Here is a 19717-nt window from a genome sequence, read left to right on the forward strand (position 1 = left end):
TTGTTATTGTTTTGTCCTGCATTTTCTGTTCGTTTTGGTTTATTACATCTCAGTTGCATCTATTCTTTTTTTTTAAAGCCATAGTCTCATATACAGTTCTATTTGAAACTAAGCAAATATACAATTACAGTTGATCCCTTATGACATCCAATATCAAGCAATCAATTTTCACATCTCATGGAGATCATATTCTTTATTATATAAACCGTGATATTAATCACTTTGGTGGCGACCAACAATTTGTGCTGTACTTATACATACAGTGTTCTCACAGTCCTGGCAATATTAGGGAATTCTGTTTTCCAGGCCTGGAAATGGCATGGAATTTAATAAGTCAAATTTCTAAAGTGAATATAAATTTTTCTAGTTATACATGTTTTATTGGCTAAATATTGCTTGGTAGCACTTTATTTTACAGTCCTGTTCCCCGTGTACATACTATGTATTTTATTATAGTTATTACAATAACTAGGTACTAACCCTGAACCTAACATTAACCCATGTAGTTACCTTATATCAACCAGTACTTTCTTTGGTAAGTACACAAAGTGTATGTACGGTAAAATTATAAGATTATTAATATTGGTAACTTTATTTTACACTGTCCTTGTTACACTTTATATGTGCTTACTATATTAATAGCAGATAATTATGCATAATTACATGCAACTAACCATAAACCAAATCCTAACCATATAATAAGTACATGTTGTTTACTTACATTACTCAGTACTTAAATATATAATTACACTCTAACACAGGCACTTTAAAATAAAGTGTAACCCAAATATTTATTTTAAGGGAACACAAAATGATGCACATTAATAAGAAATGACTGGAGAAGTCGTGGAAATGAATTGTTCAAAACATGTCTGAGAACCTTGTATATTTCTCGCCTTTGTTTTGGTTCGCTCACACTTTATTCATGAAATGTATGTTGTGTAACACAAACCTACTGTACAAACAAGTGGCCAGGCGGTCAGGGGGGGTTTAAAGCCCTCTCAGAGAGTTACGAGAGCTGGAATGTGTCTATGTGACATTGATTCTCTCAGCAGATGGTGGCTTTTGGAGGAAATGCCCATAGAGCACACAGATGGACGTGTTGGCTTCGCCACGGCCGGCTGCAGTGTCTGCTTCAGCTCCCTCTAAGCTCTGCTTTGCATTTTTAACCATTAGCATCTGGAGCTGCAGCATTAATATTACAGTGCACTGTCCTAAATTCAAGGTGCGGGATTCACAATAATCAAACTGTTGAAACTTTATTTCACCCAGCAAACAGCTCTTCTGCAAAGACAACTCTGGTCCTTTCATCATCTTTATTCAATCTTCCATATCAGTATAGCATAAGTGTCGAAATAGAACTATCTTATTTGAATCCTGGAGAAGAAGACCTGGAGGGAAAAAAGCCGTGTTCACACCGCATGGACGGGTGTGTGAGGTGTGTGTGCTGCAGCTGGTGTTGTGAATCAGGCCGATGTCACACGTCCGCGATAACCCGGCTATTTCACAACACCAGGGTGGCACCACACCGCTGCCAACAGGAGCTCTACCTAACGGATCACCTCATTCATCCCTTTTTACAAAGCTTACATATGTAATGTATTATGTTCAATCTGGGAGTGGTTCTTTAAAAAATAAAACTTTGTACAACCAAGATGAAGTTTCTATGATATATTTGTACAACTTTAATCAACTGTTTATATATTTTCAGTATTCAATGTCACATAATCCTTCAGAAATCACTCTAATATGCTGATTTGGTGCTCAAGAAACATATTATTATGAATGTTTAAGACAGTTGTTCTGCTTTTGTGTGTGTGTGTGTGTGTGTGTGTGTGTGTGTGTGTGTGTGTGTGTGTGTGTGTGTGTGTGTGTGTGTGTGTGTGTGTGTGTGTGGAAAAACACTTTCTGGATTCATTGATTAGAACATTTAAAAGAGCACCATTTATTTGAAGATAGAAATCTTTTGTAATGTTTTATTGTCACTTTTGATCTATTTAATGCATATTTGCTGAATAAAAATATAAATTTCGTTTAGAAACGTAAAACTTTGAGTGGTGTAATAATATATTTAGCATTTTTTTCTTTACAAACTGTCATCATTATAGACTGCCCATCTTATTTTATATTATAAATATGCAATTGTAAAACAGTTATTTGGTTGTATCTGATTAAACCATATAGGCTAACTAAGAATGATTTTATGTCATTTAAAAAATTCGGTCAAACTTTAGATTAGGGTCCAATTCTCACTATTTACTATAACTTTTTGCCTCAATAAACTCCTAATTACTGCTTATTAATAGTTAGTAAGGTGGTTGTTAGGGGATGTAGAATATGGTCATGCAGAATAAGGCATTAATATGTGTTTTATAAACAGCCAATAATATGCATGCTAATAAGCAAGTTAATAGTGAGAATTGGACCCTAAACTAAAGTACTGAAAATGTTGCACTGTTTAATACAGTAGGCACATTTGTAATTTCAATTTAAACCCTTTATACAGTGTTCTACTCCTTGTTATGACAGCCCCCCTCAGGCAGCATGAGGGTTTCAAAATGATCATTTAGCAGTTGGTTTTCTGCTTAAGCTCTGTGTCTAATAATAGAAATTCAATCAAAAACCTGCTTCAAAGGAGAGCACCTGTGGGTAGGTTTGCAGGGTCCGCACTAATTACACCGAAAAGGCTCCACCTTTGGGGCATCCAGAACAATTTCTGCTGAAATAATTGCTTAGCCCGATTCTGATCCCTGGGTCACATGCATTGGCGGACAGTAGTCTTTTAGTTAATGAGGAACTGCTTCTGCAATGATCAGTCAACGCTCAAGGCAAAAGTCTGTCAGTCGGAACGAGTTAAAGCAGCTAAAATGAAGGTCACTACATTGGAAAATACACTATCAAATACACTATCTCAGTCAATCCTATACAATTACAGAACAGTTAGTTGTATCTCAACCATTTAGAAGCCATTGTTCAGAAAGTTTTGCCGGCGGTATTGTAGGCCTAATGTGTCAGTCATGCTAAAGCCTGATCGCTATCAGACCAACACTCTAAAAAATGCTGGGTTAAAAACAACCCAAGTTAGGTTGAAAATGGACAAACCCAGCAAAAAATGTTTGCTTAAAACAACCCACTTGCTGGGTTTGTCCATTTTAACCCAGCATTTTTTAGAGTGAAGAAAAACTAAATGACCTAATGAAATAACCAAATAAAACATTTCAATATTTCTCTCAATCAAACAAGCTGACCTTTTTGCCAATGAAATGAATCATTTATTGTTTCTCATGCATGGCACAGCACTCTCAAAGCGTGCTTGCCCTTGAGAACCTGTGTCAAGGACATCTGACCAAAGATCTGAGTCATTACATGTTCTGATGATGTTTACAAGTCCCAGTACAAACTAAAGGCCCTGCAGCAACAATTAAGAATTAATGACCGTTACAAAAGCTCCTGAATATGTTCTCACACTAATCACACATCCATAAGTGGTTCCTTCCGGCTCAGGTATAATATAACCCTTCGAATCAAGCCTCGGCTTCACTCAGACGTCTGTTGATTCCCTTGTGCCGGAGGTACCGCAGGCCAATGAAGGGATGAACCTCACAACCGCCAGAAGCCCGTTCTCGGGCTCGTCACTGAACAATGATGATGACCGTAAATTCAGTTTGGGGGGATGTAGCAGTTTTGATACCGACAGCGTGGCATCCCGCAGCACTGGCGTCTTTTCTGGATATGACACATTGGATACTCCACCGAGTTATGACTTTTATTCTAAAACTGAAGTTTTTGGAAGATCAAAGAAGTCAAGACCTTCTCTCTTTGAGCTTCACTCCAACCCTCAGGTAGGAACGACTTAAAACTAAACCTTTTTCCCTTGCTCAAATAGCTGCACTGATAAGCTTATCATAACCAATGCTGAAGAATGTCTGTTCCTCTAATAAAATAGGAAATGGTTTATTCTAAATAAATAGGCCTCAAAGAAATAGTCATTTTTTCCACTGTTTTCTCTTAGGATGACCCGTCTCCACCTCCTCTGTATGAGGAGTCGAGTGTGGACAAACAGAGCCCGGATGAAGATGAACCCACAGAACCTCCACCAGAACCAGCTCGCTTTGGATGGGCTCAGGGAGTCATGGTACAAGAACATTAAAGATCACCTAAAAATTAAAACCACACCAGAACATGCTTCTTGATGTATAAACTCAATCAATGACACCAAAACGTATTTGGGGCCTAACTTGAAAATATAAGAATATTATTCCATTAAATACAAAATAATATATCGTTGTAAGTGGCATCGGCAAACAAATGAAAACCTTAATTCTAACTAACTTGACTTTTTAATAGCCTTTATTTATTTTTATTGAAAAATATAAAGTCAGTTCTTCTCAGGTTTACACTTTGAACATGTTCCACTAATATCTGACAATCATTCTAAACCTAAAAAGCCAAAGAAACGTTTAGCTTGAAATGTTTCTTTGTGCTTCTGGAGGAGTATTTTGTTATATTGCAAAAGCTTTCATATACCATTTTAAGTGTCTAAACTGTCTTTTTTCTACGTATGGGTAAAATATACTCCAAACCTCTGAATAAAGTCAAGCAGAACGTGTTATATAAATGGATTCCATTGGAGCACATCCCTGTTTCTTGTACTCCCTGTAGATCCGCTGCATGCTGAATATCTGGGGTGTTATTCTGTACCTGAGGCTTCCCTGGATCACAGCTCAGGCAGGGATTGGTACGTCAATCTATGTTTTTATATGTCTTGATCCCTTGATTTTTTTACGTGTGTTTGTGTGTTTTACTGCTAAGTTCCCACCTGATATTTGTGAACCCCCTCAGGGCTGTTCCGTTAGAGATTGCTGTGACTGTGTCTGTGTTTTGGCATGCATAACGTGAACATATTCCTCTTCACTTTAAAGGTCTGACTTGGGTTATAATCTTGCTCTCCTCCTCTATAACGGGCATCACTGGCTTGTCCACATCGGCCATTGCCACTAATGGCAAGGTTAAAGGAGGTAAAGGCAATGCAATACATGTATATATGTATACATGCAATATTGATCCTATATAGCCATGTTATTTACATCAGCATTGACATTATTTTCATTCTTTGTATTTCTTTCCCCAGGTGGAACATATTTTCTGATCTCTCGTAGTTTGGGTCCAGAACTTGGAGGCTCGATTGGGCTTATATTTGCTTTCGCTAATGCAGTGGCTGTTGCAATGCACACAGTGGGTTTTGCTGAAACGGTACAGGCATTGATGCAGGTGGGTGAAATGGACCAGTATACACAGAATACACTGAAAACTAAAGAAACTTTTTTTTTGGAACACAAAAGGAGACATTTTGAATAATTTACTGGTCATCTTGTTACCTTATGAAGTTTATTTAACAATGTTTGGGAAGAGCACGTTCAGATAATCCAACCAATCAGCGTGAAAAGAGCCCTCTATATATAGCCGTCCCTCACCTTTGCCCCGTGGCAGTTTTGCAGAATCCCTTCGCCAACCCAACTCCTCACTCTTGGCTGGTTCCTATCCCAATCAAGGAAGAGGGGAGTAGCCTACTTTGGGTTCAGGCCAAATTCCGAGCTTGGAGCCCTCCCCTCAGACAGCATGCCAAATATGAATCAATGCATTTGCTTCCATATCTAATTACATGACTTCAGAAAATGTACCAGCCAAAAAAAATGTTTACAAGCCAAAAACAGGCAGTTATGACACCAACATTCTAGATACTAGTGAACAAACAATCAAACTACAGCAAAGATACAACTGAAATAAACAGTGCTCTTCAGGTCTAATAGTTTTCAGGAACCGAAATTTAATAAATTAGGCTAATTAAATAGATAACACTGCATATAATTAATATCCTTTTAAAGTTCAAGAGCAGTGAGTGATTTTCTTTCTTTGTTGTTTGATTAATATTAAAAACCCAAACTGTAGCAAGTCAGTAGCAGGATTATTAGGATGCTGTCACTTAACATAGGAGAGACCGGGTATGGTTGTAACACTTTTTTCTTCAGCACCTAAAACAACCTTTTTTTTTAGCTGCACGTCTGAAACTTTTATGCAAAGTACCCACATTTGTCTACTACAATTGCCAACAATTTATATTTCTTGAACTATATCACAGACTTTGTGGGATGATGACAAATACAAGGTGGTCCTTTGTTACAACCTACCCTACTATTGGGGTAGGTATTAACACATACTGGGGTAAGTTACAGGTAACAGGTCGACAAAATGCACAAAAACTAAAGGTACTCCAAGTGATATGCCACAACAACAGATTTATTTTAAATGAATGGCTGCAATAATAAAATATGTGTGAAGATGGGGAGTGTATGTACATATTGTGTGTGTTTGTGCACACGTGCGTTTGTGTGCGCATGTCTGTGCGTGCACATTCATATGGGTGTGTGTGTGTACGTGTGTGTGTGAGTCAGAGCAAATTAACATAAACATAGTCATTCTGTAGAATTATTAAAGGGATAGTTCACCCAAAAATGAAAATTAGCCCATGATTTACTCACCCTCAAGTCATCCGAGGTGTATATGACATTTTTCTTTCAGACTAATAAAATCTGAGTTATATTAAAAATGTTCAAGCATTATAATAGCAGTAATAGTTGCTCTGTTTTTGAAGTCCATAAAAAATGCATCTGTCTGTCAAATAACGTGCTCCCCGCGGCTCCGGGGTGTTAATAAAGGCCTTCTGAAGCGAATCGGTGCACCTAGTAAGAAAATGATCCATATTTTTTTTTTAAAAATACTTTTTTTCTATGGTTCTGCATCAGCCGCCCCCGCGGCATCACTTCCGGCGAATAAGGTCAAAATACATGCAAAATACCGGCGTGATCATAAATATATACATAGATTCCTCATTTGTGCCTGTCGCGGATCGTCGAATGAGGCATCTACGTATATATATATATATTTGAACGCGCTAGTATTTTGACCTTATTCGCCGGAAGTTATGGCGCTGGGAATACTAAATGACATTCGTCTGATAATAGGTAAAAAAATAACATAAAGAATGTTCGGTTTCTCACAGAAACCGATCGTTTCGTGTCTTAAGACATCAATGTGTCGCCACAAGCCGGGTTTAATAAGGATTCGTATGTCTATGTGTTTTTCCTCTCATTGCTCTCATACTCTAAAACATCCCCATTGACATGCATAATGCGACTATCACACTGCAAAAATCTTAATTTGTGTTCTACTGAAGAAACAAAGACACCTACATCTTGGATGCCCTGGGGGTAAGCAGATAAACATAAAAATTTCGTTTTTGGGTGAACAATCCCTTTATAATCACAAAAATGTTCAGTTGTATGTAAGTGGATGGTTGTAACACTTTCACCCATTGTTTAGCTAGCTGTATAAGCATGGTGCTCTGAAATTAGCAGGAGGTTGATACACCATTCTTTCCTAGAGAAACTACAGTTTGACCTGATATAACTCATACAACATTATCTACAATGGTAGAAGTACTAAACAAAATATTATCTTGTTATTTTTTTTTACTTTCTTACCTCAGAATTAGATTTTCTGCTGTAGCTTCAGGAGAGATAGCAACACAGACTGGAAAACCTCCATGTGGGATCGTAAAGGAAGCCTGAGGAAACTGAAACTGTCACATGACTCCTATCTTATCCCTGATTCGTGGAATTGGTAGTGTTACAACTCTCCCCGTGTTACAACTATACTCGGTCTCCCCTACTTAACATACAATAACATACTTTTATATACTCAAGTCTCGCCAACGCATTTGCCGTATATTTTACTCGCATTTGGCGCTTGGCCAGTGTTAATTTTGCCCTGACTGTATGTACATGTGAACTCCTGAATTGTGTTCCATGGAAGTTTACGGGTTTAAAACAACATGAGGGTTAGTAAACAGTAAAGTTCTTTTCTTCTTCTTTTTTTGCCTAAACTGTACCATGAAACGGAAGTTGCGGTAGACTTTTCTTCCCTAGAAAAAATGTAAGGCGGGATTTGATTCAGTCCATTGGGAATTGATTGGACCATTTGCTATCGCTGCAATCTCATGTGAGTGACAGGTTGTCCTGCCCTCCCTCCGAAAATAAAACATGTCATCAGAAAAGAGAAGTGACTTGCAAGAGGGAGGGGATCAAAGATTTTGATCAAAGAGGGCACATAAAATAACGATGTGCGTGGATAAATAATTTACAATAAATACTGCAATATTTCTTATATTCAAACCATGATTTTGACACATCTTTTTCTGTTGCCCATTAGGACACTGGGGTTAGCATGGTAGATCGACTTAATGATATCCGTATCATTGGAGTGATTACTGTCACCTGCCTTCTGGCCATCTCAATGGCTGGAATGGAATGGGAGTCCAAGGTTTGTTTTACAAACAAAGCGATTTTGAGCAATTTTGTATAGGCTAGTTACCTAAATAAGTTCAGCTGCTGATAGTTTACACTGGCTTTGTTCCTTTCCCAGGCCCAGGTCTTGTTCTTCTTCGTCATCATGATCTCCTTTGCCAGTTACATTGTGGGAACCATCATACCAGCCACTCCAGAGAAGCAAGCCAGAGGATTTTTCAGCTATCGAGGTCAGAAATCAATGCAGTCAATATGTTCCACAAATTTGCTAATAATAACACTCCATCCTCATTTTCTCAGTGCTAGTCAGATTATACTACCATATGTCCCCATAAAGTGTCTCAATTTGTGCCCAATAGCTGAAATTTTTGCAACAAACTTCGTGCCCGGCTGGCGCGGACCGGAGGGCAGTTTCTTTGGCATGTTTTCCATCTTCTTCCCCTCAGCTACAGGCATCCTCGCGGGGGCTAATATCTCTGGAGATCTGAAGGCAAGTTGAGCTCCCAGTCACAGTAATGTGTCCAACCAATAAAACATTTCAGAAAGCGTATTTATTTGCGGGAACTCTAAAAGCTTTCTGTTTATTGTTCTCACACACAACACCTCCTGTAGGATCCAAATATTGCTATACCTCGTGGTACAATGCTGGCTATTTTTTGGACCACCATATCTTATCTCATTATCTCAGCTACTATTGGTGAGTATCAGAAGTATTCAAGTATTTCTTAAATTCACAATAATGTTTTGAACCAACTGAAGTCCCACGTAGTCCTGAAGACCTTAAAGTCAAGTTTTCTTCTTCTGTACTTTTTATATTTATTACCTATTGTGTATCAGAGTGTAACGGATAATCGTAAAAAAGAAAAGGTCTAGGGCGGGGACTTGGTTCTATGAGCCGGTTGTTGATTGGATGACCATGACCTTGCAGAGGCGGGATTTAAGAGGACTAAATGATGAAGTCCTGCCTGTCCCCAGCGGGACGTCTCTAGTTTTCACCGGAAGATCCAGTTATGACATACTAATTTACAATTATGAGGTCAAAAATTTAATAATAAAAAAAGAAACATCTACATTAATCATTCATATCTATAAGCTGTATTCAGGAAATACTAATAATTTTCATCTCATGCTGACTTTAAGTAAGGCAAGTCATTTTGTCTGTTTTCTAAATATACATTTTCGAATTTGTATAATTATGTGACTCTGCAAAAGTGTTCATTATATGGACATGCTTTGAGCGTATTTTATGCAAATTGCTGGCTACGCTCATTCGTTTATAATCATCCGAATTCATCAACATTAGAGTGAAACTTTGTGAGAAATCAGTTTCTGTGCACATAAATAGGCCAATTGTACGTAGCTATATGCCAATGAGGCCCATTGTATTATCCAGTCACACTTACAGCTGTTATTTCCCTGTTGTTCTTTAAATGCATTTCAGGCTCCTGTGTATTGCGTGATGCTTCTGGTGATATAAATGCCACTTTGAATGACTCTTTGTCTGGGGGGTGTTTGGGACTTGGCTGCGACTATGGCTGGGACTTCAGTGACTGTATCGCCAACAAGAGCTGTGCTTTTGGACTCAGCAATAATTACCAGGTGAGTTATGTCAACTTGTCACTAAAATTATGAAAACATATACTGTCGTGTACTACAAATATGCTTTTTAGTCTGTGACTAGCTTAAGCCTCGTCTGTGAAAGTGAGGGGAAATGTTTCCATATTTTATCTCAAAATAACCATCAGTCATTTTAGATCGAAAAATTTCACATTTTTAATTTGGAAATTAATGAAACTTGGTGTCTGTTCTGGCACTTGCTAACACGCACACACACACAAAATCATAGACATAATCAGAAAAGGCTAAATGTTGTTGTTGGTTTTAAATAGTCACATTTTGAATGGGAAATGCAAAGATATTTTTTTTTGGGGGGGGGGGTACATATATACGGCTATAGAGACATGTATTGTATATTTACATTACAACAATGGTGCCACTAAACACAGAAAAGTTATTAAGCATTTTTCGCATACAGATGACAACGTAGTCAAAATGATCCCTGTTCACACGGATCCTCGAAAACGACTAAAAACTCTGTGTTATGATGCCAGGCCAGTAGTTGGCGATGTCACTTTGTAAAGAAACAGTACGCACCTATAGGGCCTCTCATACACCCGGCGCAATGCGGCTGCAGGCATGACACAAGCATTTTTTGCTAGTTATCATTTTCATGTCCAGCGCCACGTTGTTTAAATAGAAAATGCACTCGCGCCCATCTGTTCGCCCATGGCTTACTGGTCTGAAAACCAGCTGTGTTCAGATGCATTGTTGGCGAATTCTATTTTGAGGCAACTGAAAACGCAGTATTTTTTGTGTTATTTAAAGGGCGTGTTATTAATATGTGCATATAGGTGAGTACAAAACATGTGTACACTCTGTTTATTACACACACACAGCACACAAAATGTTAAAATATTAAAAATAAAAAGATTCCTCTCTAGAGAAGCATTCAGTCTTACGCTTGCAAATGTGATGTGAATAGCAAATCCGCCAATGTGCAAGCGGAACTGGCTTTTAAAGGGAATGGGAAATGAGACTCTTATTGGTTTATTACACGTTACGCCCAAAACACACCCATGACTTCTTAAGAGAATAGGGACAACCCTTTTGGACCATGCGCCTGGGGCACCGACCATTTTTTCCATCGTTAAACTAGCCAAAGTGGATTCGGACACGCCCTAAGTGCACCTGCGCCATACGCTTCACTATGCGCTTAGAACGTTAAAATAGGGCCCATAGACTAAACATGTAATAAGCTTGCGCATGATGTCACTGTTTTCTCAAATTTATGTTTTTGTAATTTACATGGAGATGATTACGGTATCATTTTCAAAAGTTTTCAGGCTGTTGTTGTGAAAATGAACGGCCAAAATGCATAAAAAGTTTTCTGTTTTTTGTTGAAAACAATGTCATGTGAACAGCCCCTTAAATAGTATAAATACCTGTTTTTAACTTAAAGGGATTTTAAAGGGAACTTAAACACTATTATTTAAGAAAAATATAAAATATTGTTTTCTAATACTTGTATAATTTTCTATAGAAATAAAGGGTGCAAAATTTGGAGGTGCATATATCTCAAAATATTAAAGAATAAATAATATTGAAACAAAACATAGTACAATTATTTCATTTACATATTGTTCTGTTATGACCCCTAAGTGAGGAATACCAGAGGTGAACAGAAGTCATTTGTTCTTCTGTTTCATATATCACTTCAGACTATGAGCCTGGTGTCTGCGGTTGCTCCTCTGATCAGTGCTGGCATTTTTGGAGCCACTCTTTCCTCAGCCCTGGCCTGTCTGGTGTCCGCTCCTAAGGTTTTCCAGGTAACGTATGAGCCACTGAACATCTTTATTCCTCCATTATAAAGTGCAAAACAATCTTCAGTGTTATTTCCACATAACTTTCATCCATCCCCTTTCCTGCTTCCTTCCATTCCTTGTCCCCTAGTGCCTTTGCAAGGACCAGCTGTATCCAGGCATTGGATTTTTCGGGAAGGGTTATGGGAAGAATAACGAACCTCTCAGAAGCTATCTGCTCGCCTACATCATCGCTATATGCTTCATTCTGATTGGTAAACCACCAACCATCAAAATTTGACCATGCAATTGTTGAATGCTCCCAGAAAAGGTGCTTATCTTTATTATAGAAATGTCCTGACAAACAAATGTTGTAATATTTCAGCTGAGTTGAACACCATTGCTCCCATCATCTCCAACTTTTTCCTCTGCTCCTACGCCCTCATCAACTTCAGCTGCTTCCATGCATCCATTACTAACTCACCAGGTGAGCACTTAAACCCATACATCAAGCCACAAATGGTTATAAGCTAACAGTTTATGATGCAATATTTGTGGTTTGCTAATCGGATTAATGGTGCATACTGTAACCACCGCAGGGTTTTTTCTTTAGATAACGACAAATGCAAACAAAATACGTTTTACGGCACTCGTTTAATATTCTATTTCAGCCATTTGTATTCTCATAAAGCTTCATGCTACTGTAAATTCAAAGGTCTCAAAATAGCTAAAATTCTTATTGACGCTCACTGAAGCATTTCTCATTTTCCTTGTGTGTGAGCAGGCTGGCGTCCAACTTTTCGATTTTATAGCAAGTGGTTGTCTTTGCTCGGAGCAGTAGTGTCTGTGATCATCATGTTTCTTTTAACCTGGTGGGCTGCTCTCATAGCCATCGGCATAGTCATCTTCCTGCTGGGATATGTGCTGTATAAGAAACCTGGTAAGACACCTACACTCTTTATAGCTTGTGGATGCAAGTCTTTGTCAGAAGTAATTTGTCTCACAAAGCTCATATTATTCCATCGAGCATTTCAACTTAACCCAAATGCGTATGATATTGCCAAGCTTTCATTATGTGCTTAGTCAGTGCATGACTGCTTTTGTGTTGTTACATTTCAGATGTCAACTGGGGTTCATCAATGCAAGCCAGCTCATATAATATGGCACTGTCTCAATGTGTAGGCCTTAACCAAGTGGAAGACCATATTAAAAATTACAGGTAAATATCAGTCATGCTGTTTATGTTGTTAATTGACTTTCTCATTGGTCTTTTGCTCACTTGAAAATGTCCCATTGGGGTTTTTTATATTTCCTCTTTTTATATTCTCACTTTTCGTCATTTCTTCCTGTGTCCTACTTTTTTCCATCTGTTCTTTTTATCAGGCCACAGTGTTTGGTCCTCACTGGGCCTCCCTGCACACGTCCTTCCCTAGTGGATTTCATCAGCACCTTCACCAAGAACCAGAGCCTTATGATATGTGCAAATGTCATTTCAGTAAGTCTACGCATAGAAACATTAAACAGGGCAGTTATGGCCTGGATAAAAGTCTTTATTAAATTCACATTGGAAAAAAGGGTTAATTAAAAAAAAAATTCAAAAGTCCTTTTCCAAAGAAATAAATAAATCATTGCTTCTCACAGTCATAGAAAACTTATAAATATCAATAAACTAAAATATAAATATTTTTAAATATATATAAATAGGTCATATTAACTCTTAACTATCAGTCCCAAAATAGACCCCAAAATGACATCTCCACTTTAAATTGTTATAAATCTTGAATACCTTTGGAGTTCAGTATTACTGTGAAAAAAAATATGAAAGTAAAATTTAAAAAAATTAAGAAAATCTCTAAAACTGCAGGAAAATCTAAGCCATAAATCTGAACAAGTTGTTTCCCAAATTTGAGGTTGATATCTCATAGCTTTCAGTTAAATTTTGTTTGGGCGCCGTACCAAACTGTTACACGTCATGACAACCAACTGACTCTTCTATTTCCATATATGGTTTGACTGATATGAACCATATATATATTTCCACAATTTTCATACTATTTATGAATGAGACATCCCATTCAGAAGCAAAGTTTGGTGATATTGCATTTTAATTCAACCTCTAACAAACACATAAAGAACATGCAGACAGTACACGGATGTGTGTTATAGCTCACTGCCACATTACAAATGGAGAATCTATAATTTTTTCATATTTAAAACATTTTAAAACATTACAAAAAAACAGAATGGACGTTATCTTTTGAACACTTGGAGGTTTTTTATGCTCATCACTATTTCAAAATAAAGGTCTGAACACACCATATCAGTGTGAAAATATACTTGTTGCAAATTAATAAATTACCGTTCATCTGTCATGTATTGACAATCAACACCAAATATGAAAACTAAAGATTGTAAGCTTTCAAATTATATACAGTTTGTCAAATTATATATTATTGTTTTAAATGTATAATGGTTTAACATCATATTGGTGAAATTTTATATATATATATATATATATATATATATATATATATATATATATATATATATATATATATATATATATATATATATATATATATATATATATATATATATATATATATATATATATATATAATAATTTAAATGAATAAAAAATTCCAGTAATATTGAACCACTGGAAAACCCATATAAGTTCAAATATATAGAATACATTTGGAACCCTTTTTCATCTTGGTTGTTTCTTGGAAACACTAAATGCATATTTTATATTTTTCGAATACTTCCAAATCTGTTTATCTCTTACTGAAACTATGTAAAGTTTCAGTCAGACTTTTTGTGTTAAACTTTTTTTGTCCCTGCACAACACATCTTCACAATTCTTTGCAACTGTGAACAGTCTTTAATCTTAATCTTTTCTCCCAGGCCCATATTCTGTCTTTGACTGACTGTGTGTTATTGACAGGGGGGACCCTCGCCTGGCGCTGTGGACTCGACCAAAAGCAGTGCTCATATAAGCTGGCTAAACAAACGCCGCATAAAGTCCTTCTACCACACTGTAGTGGCTGATGACATTCGTGACGGCGTAAAGATGCTGCTGCAGGTCACCCATGTCCCATAATGCACTACACTTCATGTTGTAACCTCAAAACAAACATCATTTGTTTCACTTTTCAGCTTCTGATGAAGGTGTACAACCAAAATGAGACTGATAGTCTGGTGATGTCTGTTTATGGTGTTTCTGTTCCAGAGTACGGGTTTGGGTCGAATGAAGCCAAATGTCCTAGTGATGGGATTTAAGAAGAACTGGCGTAAAGCTCAACCAAGCAACATTGAAAACTATATTGGAATGTTGCAGTATGTACATCATGTAGTTTAATATTCCCTCAGTGTTACATTCTGATAAAGAAAAATCAAGGCATGTGACAGTTCCATGTGATTTTAGCGATGCATTTGACCTTCAATATGGTGTATGTATTCTTCGGATGAAGGAGGGTCTTGACATAAGTCGAACATTGCAAGCACATGGTATGGACTATTTCAAAACTCCCTTTCTAATCATTTCTACAGTTTATGTGCAGTGACTGAATTTTTTCTCTCTCACTATAGTCAATCTGGGGTTCGAGACATCTACTGAACAAGGACTTGACACAAGGAGCTCCACTACTACTACAACACCCACGATCGATACATCACGTGTGTATCCAAACTCTTAAATACTGAATCTATTCAAGGCTGTTGAACTCTTTGCCAAAGCATTTTATCTCCTGTGTTTCAGTGGACCCTGAGGCACTAATGGCCCTGTCCCAGCCCACCAGTGCCTTTCAGACTAAACAGGGAAAGAAGACCATTGATGTGTATTGGCTCTCTGATGATGGGGGTGAGTTATTTGATATACAAATAATGCACTATTTTTTATCGATTTTACAGTGGAAAAACGTGCCTTAACAATTCATTGTGTTGTCAGGTCTGACACTATTAGTGCCGTACCTCCTGACCCGTAAGAAGCGCTGGGGCAGATGCAAAGTGAGGTTGTTTGTTGGAGGTGAAGCTCAACAGATCGATGAGCAGAAAAAAGAGTATGCATAACCTTAATTGTAATATTATTTGTGGTAACACTTCATTACACAACATCCATGCTACACATATTACATGATGTAAATATATGTTACCGTTCAAAGTTTTGGGGTTGGAGTTAATGATTTTGAAACGATTCTGCTATGCTTACCAAGCTCACCAAACCTAAAAATATAGTGAAATATTATTATAATGTTAGATGACTCTTTTCTATTTCAATATATTTAAAAAAAGTAATTTATTTCTGTGATGGCACAGCTGAATTTTCAGCATCATTAATCCAGTATTCTGTGTCACATAACCTGTCAGAAATAATTTAATATGCTGATTTGCTGCACAGATAATGTTTGTACTGATGAAGTATTTTTTTCTAGGATTTTTTTCAAAAAGTTCAAAAGAACAGCATTTATTTAATAGAAATTTGAAACAATATAAAAGTTTTTACTCTTACTGTCACTCTTGATCATTTGATTTTGAATCCTTGAAAAAAGTTTAAAAATCATACTACCCCAATTTTTTTTTGATTAATCGCATCCAAAATAAAAGTTATTGTTTACATAATATATGTGTGTGTACTGTGTATAATAGTTATGTATATATAAATGCACACTCAATTATGTATATATTTAAGAAATATTTGCATGTATATACTGTATATATGTGTATATAATTTAGATTATATATAAATATTATATATATATATATATATATATATATATATATATATATATATATATATTTTTTTTTTTTATCCTTAAATATATACATGAATGTGTGTGTATTTATATATACATATATTTATATATACATAATTATTATACACAGTACACACACATATACTATGTAAACAATAACTTTTATTTTGGATGCGATTAATCACGATTAATCGATTTTACAGCACTAATATTTATATATATATATATATATATATAATTTAGATTATATATAAATATGATATATAAATATATATAAATATTTTTTACAAATTCTTAAATATATACATGAATGTGTGTGTATTTATATATACATAATTATTATATATATATTTATTTATTTATTAATATATATCTGTAAAACTGTACATCTTTCTAAATTAAGTGATTTTTAATAATTCTAACTAAATGTATTTAATTGGTCGTTAAGACAAGTTTGTGTTTGTATTTGTCAGGCTCAAAGCTTTGATCAGCAGGTTCCGTCTGGGTTTCCAGGATATTCAAGTTCTTCCTGACATCAATGAAAAACCACAGTCTGAGCAGTACAGTGTCATTTATTCTATTCAACTTTCTGCACTGACCACTTAAATGAATGGACAGTATATTCACATTCAAAATATGTATTTCTGTGTATGTATTTTCTCAAATTATTGAAACAGCATTAAAAGATTTGAAGATCTCATAGCTCCGTACAGAGTGAGTTCAGTCCAAAAGGAATGTCAAGAAGCGGACGAGACAACGAAGGAATTCTCCTGGATGGTGTCTGATGAGGAATTCGAAACGTTCAAAGCTAAGGTAACTCAGATCAAATGCTGGTGTTAGGATACGTAATCTTTAAATAGATGGTTGCCTACTTTCTTTGTAAGCCATGCATCATCTGTTTAAACATTTTTGTCCTGTGTTTGTGCAGTCCCTTCGACAGATCCGCCTGAATGAAGTTATTCAAGATTACTCACGAGATGCTGCGTTGATCATTGTGTAAGTGTAGTTTTTACAGGATGCTGTGCTATGATGTAATTTATGTTATATGAAAACAAACCATGCTCAACCAGTTTAATTATAAGCTGTGTGGCCACATCACCTGTCCTTTTTCTATATTTTGTTTGACAGAACTATGCCCGTGGGGCGAAGAGAGGCATGTCCTAGTCCCCTTTACATGGCTTGGCTAGAGATTGTGTCACGTGACCTTCGACCTCCAGTTCTTCTTGTCCGAGGCAATCAGGAGAATGTGCTGACGCTGTACTGCCAGTGAACGCCAGCTTTCCCAGACAAAACTGTTCACACGCGTACGTCAGATGAAAAGGAACTCAGCTTGTTAATGATATGTTAAACATGATAACAGATTTACATACTTTCATTTTGTTTCATGTGTCTTGTGGTCAATAGGGTGTTTGCCTTCATTTGTTTAACCTTTTAATTCTCAATTCAGAATATCTTTTTTTATTTTTTTGCTGCTTTAGATGTTATGCACTTTCTCCAGAAGTAATAATGCAAACAAAAGACTGTATTCAAAGTATTTCCTCTTAAAACCACAAATTATGTTTGTAATTAATTTACAAGAATCTTTGTTGATTCTAATCTGATCTTAATTCAGCGATTTAGCAATTTGCCTATGTATAGACTTTTTAATAGTAACTCTAATATTACTGAATATGTCTAATAAATTACTACTTATGTATGTCATATGTTCATTGTATTATTTTTTATCACATTGAGGTCAACTTTAAAACATAATTTGTTTAATCATTAAAAAGGTTTTTGATCTGCGATCAAAATCAACTTAACCTTTTTATAATGTTGATTTCAAAGGGATGCAGTCCTTTTATGTGTTTAAACTACTTTTTAAGTTAAGTTAAAGCTGCTGGACGTCATTTTTTTTGTGTTCAAGATTTACAAAAATTATATAATGAGAATGTACAACATGAATCCATTTTCCAAACCGTGTTTTTATCTAACCGTGAATCATTATGGTACACTTATAATCAGTGTTTATATTGGGACTATTTCAGACCGGTCTGGTAGGAACCGCCTCGGAGGAGCGCAGTTCCTGCATGACTTGCCATAGACATAAACAGAGAGAAGTAGCTCCGGCTGCAATGTTCTTCCCCAAGACGCATGCAGTTCTGTTTATTAACTGCTAGAGCGCAAAAAGTTACGGACGCCAGCTTTAATTTTATGTTGATAGTAGTCCGTGGGACACCAAAGTGTCCCATATTCATGAACAGACATGCTCATATTTCTGTAACTGTACTAAGATCATAAGACACTGTCATAATCAGTGTTGGGGAGTAACAAGTTAAAGGTCCCATGGCGTGGATTTTTTTTAATTATTTTATAATGTTTCCTTAGGTGTACTTATATTTTCAGTATGATTTTTACATCATAAAATGTCATAATTTAGAAATAAAAGGCATTTTTCTATTCTGATATTAGACCTCTAGCTTGAATTCTTTGTTTCAAGGGGCGTGTCTTTAGCGAGATCTGCAAGCACTGACAGAGAGAGAGACGGACTGAGCACTGAGAAAAGTTATATTGTGCTGAGTTGTTGTGAGAGTTTATTTTGTTTGTATCTGAGTTCTGAATAAACACGAGTCCCAGACCAGTCACGCCGACCCTGTCATCTTCCCCCTTATTCCACAAAATTTGTAACATGTGGAACCCTCTCGAATACTTTTACTACGTTTTTTTTTACCATTACAGCTGTCGAGCATTATTTTCATATATTTTCCCATCACATGAAAAGCTGCAGTGATGAGCATGGAGTACACATGCAGTCTGTTGATCGGGTGAATGCAGTGATCTCGACATTGCAACGCTATTTCTCTCACAAAATGCTTTCACCACAACTAACAGCAAACACGACATCGACATGAATACAGTCAGAGCCTCGTTGTGCAGCATAACAGTGTCATTCATTATAACGGCAGTTTGGGCAAGTGTGCAGATACACTCACGACGTGTGATTCACAGCTCCGTGTGATTCTTTGATCGCTAATCTAGCATCTAATCACAATTTAAATAACAGATTAGTTTCATGCTACTAAGAGAAACGATGTGAAGTTACTTAGATACTTTAGTCACTGGCTTGATTCACGGATGCATAAACGATTTATAAAGAAAGTCTGTGTGAACTTGAATATTTAGCTACACATCAGAAATCACTGATCACAGATCAGGCATTAATGAACACTGTTACTCACTGTTTGTGGCGGTGCTGTCGAAT

At 36.4% G+C, this 19717-nt stretch overlaps 1 protein-coding gene across 1 annotated transcript; it reads left to right on the plus strand.

The window, feature by feature from the left end:
• Positions 1-3593: 3593 nt before the first annotated feature.
• slc12a3 (solute carrier family 12 member 3) lies at positions 3594-17746 on the plus strand (the record flags this gene model as incomplete). Its single annotated transcript, XM_079824845.1, has 26 exons — positions 3594-3842; positions 4013-4135; positions 4663-4738; positions 4923-5018; positions 5132-5271; positions 8269-8379; positions 8482-8593; positions 8723-8853; positions 8976-9060; positions 9805-9962; positions 11642-11749; positions 11874-11997; positions 12108-12209; positions 12507-12662; positions 12842-12941; positions 13106-13217; positions 14670-14807; positions 14955-15061; positions 15150-15232; positions 15314-15400; positions 15483-15584; positions 15672-15783; positions 16950-17036; positions 17154-17289; positions 17405-17472; positions 17605-17746. 26 exons carry the CDS (start codon positions 3594-3596, stop codon positions 17744-17746), a joined length of 3045 nt encoding a protein of 1014 aa, XP_079680971.1.
• Positions 17747-19717: the final 1971 nt, after the last annotated feature.

Source organism: Gobio gobio, assembly GCF_949357685.1.
Source record: "Gobio gobio genome assembly, chromosome: 9".
NCBI classification, from domain to species: domain Eukaryota; kingdom Metazoa; phylum Chordata; class Actinopteri; order Cypriniformes; family Gobionidae; genus Gobio; species Gobio gobio.